Source organism: Pan paniscus, chromosome Y (assembly GCF_029289425.2).
Source record: "Pan paniscus chromosome Y, NHGRI_mPanPan1-v2.0_pri, whole genome shotgun sequence".
Classification (NCBI taxonomy): domain Eukaryota; kingdom Metazoa; phylum Chordata; class Mammalia; order Primates; family Hominidae; genus Pan; species Pan paniscus.
In genome coordinates this window covers 39,736,549-39,740,869 of record NC_073273.2, presented here as the reverse complement: position 1 = coordinate 39,740,869, position 4,321 = coordinate 39,736,549, and the positions used below count along the sequence as shown (strand labels likewise).

Here is a 4,321-nt window from a genome sequence, read left to right as displayed (position 1 = left end):
GCAGAAACTTTTAGTTTCCAGGATGCTCACTTGCCCTATACATTTCAGCTGCCTAGACCCCCACATTGTGTGAATCTGTGAGCCAATTGTTTAGAATAAACTGTATCTCATATATAATATTATTCATAAATAAATACTACATGGTAGTAAATACATATTTATGATACATAATATTACACACACACACACACACACACACACACACACACACACAGAGAGAGTATCCTATTTGGTTTAGTTTCTCCTTCTCTGAGGAACCCAGCCCGATACAGATACCCAGCTGAGCTAGTGTGTTTGCTAATCTTGACCTCTGGAAGCCAGTGCTTTAAACCCTGAGAATGAAAAATTGCGAGGCACTATGTGGATGCTGGGAGAAGCATGTGAGATGGAAAAGTTGTTCCATGGCAGCCAAGAAGTGAATGATCCTCAAGGTGTAGCAGAGGAATTTGTAGGAGAGAGGGATGACTGACGTCTTCGTACAGCCCTCCATCCATCCCAGTTAGCATGGAGGGATTTTAGGTAGGTCATACAGAAACTGGGTAATGATGGTAGTTGTGGAGGAGCAGAATGTACCACTGAATGGGGGTTCCGGGGGAAACATGTGGGGGAAATATCCTCCCTTGCCACATGATCTGCCAAAATTGAACATGGGGAGTTTAGGAGGGGTGACATGTCAGGTTGGGAACTATCTTTAGGGGTGCTAACCCAAATCTCCCTTTCTCCAACCAGAGCACCCTGCCTTCCTCATCAGATGTCACCACCCCTGACTTCCTCCGCAGTGTCCTGAAGGTGCTTTGTGACGTATAAGGCCTTCCTTCCCACCCAGGGCTACCATTGGCTGGGTGGTGGAGTGTTGACCAATCACAGCTCAGGGGCATGATTGTCTCGTCCTGGGATCGCCAGAGGGGTATATACAGGGAGGCCAGGCAGCCTGGAGTTAGTCGACCGTTGCGAGACGTTGAGCTGCGGAAGATGAGTCCAAAGCCGAGAGCCTCGGGACCTCCGGCCAAGGCCGAAGAGGCAGGAAAGAGGAAGGCCTCCTCTCAGCTGAGCCCCAGTGGCCCGAAGAAGAAGGTGAGTGACCCTCCCAAGCTCCTCCTCGTCTTCCCCTCGCCTCCTTCCTCACAAGAAGCCTCTCCTGTCCTCACTTGGCACAACCCCCCAACCCGGTCCCCACCGCTTCTGAGGACACGTCCCTGTTCCCAGCCTCCTCCATCCTCGTCCCTAAACCAGAGCCCTTCTGTGATCGTCCCTGTTGTCCTTCCAGACTGCCAAGGTGGCCAAGAAGGGAAAAGCGGTTCGTAGAGGGAGACGCGGGAAGAAAGGGGCTGCGACAAAGATGGCGGCCGTGACGGCACCTGAGGCGGAGAGCGGGCCAGCGGCACCCGGCCCCAGCGACCAGCCCAGCCAGGAGCTCCCTCAGCACGAGCTGCCGCCGGAGGAGCCAGTGAGCGAGGGGAGCCAGCACGACCCCCTGAGTCAGGAGAGCGAGGTGGGGGAACCACTGAGTCAGGCGAGTGAGGTGGAAGAACCACTGAGTCAGGAGAGCGAGGTGGAAGAACCACTGAGTCAGGAGAGCAAGATGGAAGAACCACTGAGTCAGGAGAGCGAGGTGGAAGAACCACTGAGTCAGGAGACCGAGCTGGAGGAACCACTGAGTCAGGAGACCGAGCTGGAGGAACCACTGAGTCAGGAGACCGAGCTGGAGGAACCACTGAGGCAGGAGAGCGAGGTGGAGGAACTACCGAGTGTGTAGACGGCCAGCTACTCCCCTATCTCCGAGAGCAGCGAGTAAGTTCAGGCCCAGCCGCCAGACCTCAGAGATCTCACCAGCGGGGTGCTTGCCATTCTGATGATAATAAAATGAATGTGTTGCAAATTGATCTGAGTGACTCCGTGTTCTCTGATGGTGAAGAGGGAGGGAGGGAGGGGGGAAGAGGTGCTGTGTGGGGAGGGAGGGAGGAAGAGGTGGTGTGTAGGGAGGGAGACAGGAAGAGGTGGGGTGTAGGGAGGGAGGGAGGAAGAGGGGATGTGTGGAGGGAGGAAGAGGAGGTGTTTGGGGAGGGAGGGATGAAGAGGTGTTATGTAGGGAGGGAGGGCGGGAGGAAGAGGAGATGTCTGGGGAAGGAGGGAGGGAGGAAGTGGTCGTGTGTGGGGAGGGAGGGAGTAAAATGTGGTGTGTTGGGAGGGAGGAAGAGGTGGTGTGTGTGGAGGGAGGGAGGGGGGAAGAATTGGTGTGTGGGGAGCGAAGGAAGAAGATGAGGTGCGTGGGGAGGGAGGGAGGTAGAGGTGGTATGCAGGGAGTAAGAGGTGGTGTTTGGGGAGCGAGGGAGGAAGAAGAGGTGGTGGGGAGGGAGAGACGAAGAGAAGGTGTGTGGGGAGGGATGGAGGGAGAAAGTGGTTGTGTGTGGGGAGGGAGGGAGGAAGAGGAGGTGTGTGGGGAGGGAGGGAGGGAAGGAGGGATGAAGATGTGCTGTGTAGGGAGGGACGGAGGAAGAGGTGGTGTGTTGGGAGGGAGGGAGGAAGAGGAGCTGTGTGGTGAGGGATGGAGGAAGGGAGGAAGAGGTGGTGTGTAGTAAAGGAGGCAGGAAGAGGTGGTGTGTTGGGATGGAGGAAGGAAGGGGAGCTGTGTGGGTAGGTAGGGAGGGAGGAAGAGGTGGTGTGTAAGGAGGGAGGGAGGAAGAGGTGGTGTAAAGAGAGGGAGGGAGGAAGAAGGGGTGTGTTGGGAGGGAGGAAGAGGAGGTGTGTGGGGAGTGGGGGAGGAAGAGGTGATGTGTGCAGGCAGGAAGTGGAGGTGTTTGGGGAGGGTGGGAGGAAGTGGTGATGGGGGGGCAGGAAGAAGAAGAAGTGTGTGGGGAGGGAGGGACAGAGGAAGAGGAGTTGTGTGGGGAGGGAGGGAGGGAGGAAGAGGTGGTGTGTGCGGATGGAGGGAGGAAGAAGGGGTGTGTGGGGAGGGAGGAAGAGGTGGTGTGTGGGGAGGGAGGAAGGAAGAGGTGTGTGGGGAGGGAGGGAGGAAGAGGAGGTGTGTAGGGAGGGAGGGAGGAAGAGGTAGTGTATAGGGAGGGAGGAAGAAGGGGTGTGTGGGGAAGGAGGGAGGAAGAGGTGGTGTGAGAGGAGGGATGGAGGAAGAGGTGCTGTGTGGGGAGGGAGGGAGGAAGAGGAGGTATGTAGGGAGGGAGGGAGGAAGAGTAGGTGTATAGGGAGGGAGGGAGGAAGAGGTGGTGTGTAGGGAAGGAGGGAGGAAGAGGTGGTGTGTGGGGAGGTAGAGAGGAAGAGGTGCGGTGTAGGGAGGGAGGGAGGAAGAGGTGGTGTGTGGGGAGGGAGGGAGGAAGTGGAGGTGTGTGGGGAGGGAGGGAGGGAGGAAGAGGTGGTGTGTGGGGAGGGAGGGAGGAAGAAAAGGTGTGTGAGGAGGGAGGGAGGAAGAGGTGTTGTGTGGGGAGGGAGGGAGGAAGAGGAGGTGTGTGGGGAGGGAGGGAGGAAGTGGAGGTGTGTGGGGAGGGAGGGAGGAAGTGGAGGTGTGTGGGGAGGGAGGGAGGAAGAGGTGTGTGGGGAGGGAGGGAGGGAGGAAGAGGTGGTGTGTGGGGAGGGAGGGAGGGAGGAAGAGGTGGTGTGTGGGGAGGGAGAGAGGAAGAGTTGGTGTGTGGGGAGGGAGGGAGGAAGAGGTAGTTTGTGGGGAGGGAAGGATGAAGAAGTGGTGTGTGGGGAGGGAGGGAGGAAGAAAAGGTGTGTGAGGAGGGAGGGAGGAAGAGGAGGTGTGTGGGGAGGGAGGGAGGAAGAAAAGGTGTGTGAGGAGGGAGGGAGGAAGTGGAGGTGTGTGGGGAGGGAGGGAGGAAGAGGTGGTGTGTGGGGAGGGAGGGAGGGAGGGAGGAAGAGGTGGTGTGTGGGGAGGGAGGGAGGAAGAGGTAGTTTGTGGGGAGGGAGGGATGAAGAGGTGGTGTGTGGGCAGGGACGGAGGAAGGCATGGTGTTTGGCAGGGAGGGAGTAAGATTTGATGTGTGGAGGGGAGAAGAGGCGGTGTTTGGAGAGGAAGGGAGGAGGTAGGAAGTGGTGGTGTTTAGGGAGGGAGGAAGAGATGGTGTGTTGGGAGGGAGGTAGGAAGAGGTGGTGTGTGGGGAGGGAGGGAGGGAGGAAGAGGTGGTGTGTGGGGAGGGGGGGAGGAAGTGGAGGTGTGTGGGGAGGGAGGGAGGGAGGAAGAGGTGGTGTGTGGTGAGGGAGGGAGGAAGAAAAGTTGTGTGGGGAGGGAGGGAGGAAGAGGTGGTGTGTGGGGAGGGAGGGAGGAAGTGGAGGTGTGTGGGGAGAGAGAGAGGGAGGAAGAGGTGGT

At 57.9% G+C, this 4,321-nt stretch overlaps 1 protein-coding gene across 1 annotated transcript; it reads left to right on the top strand.

The window, feature by feature from the left end:
* The first annotated feature begins 832 nt into the window (after positions 1-832).
* On the top strand, positions 833-1,883 carry LOC129395529 (variable charge Y-linked-like). Its single transcript, NM_001427545.1, has 2 exons — positions 833-1,074; positions 1,268-1,883. Exons 1-2 carry the CDS (start codon positions 877-879, stop codon positions 1,754-1,756), a joined length of 687 nt encoding a protein of 228 aa, NP_001414474.1. The 5' UTR covers positions 833-876; the 3' UTR covers positions 1,757-1,883.
* The last annotated feature ends 2,438 nt before the right edge of the window (positions 1,884-4,321 follow it).

Excerpts from the sequence above, each read along its gene's own strand:
- LOC129395529 (NM_001427545.1), top strand. The coding sequence starts at position 877 with ATGATTGTCTCGTCCTGGGATCGCCAGAGGGGTATATACAGGGAGGCC. Across the intron at positions 1,075-1,267 it reads CCAGTGGCCCGAAGAAGAAG|ACTGCCAAGGTGGCCAAGAA; the intron begins GTGAGTGACCCT and ends TTGTCCTTCCAG.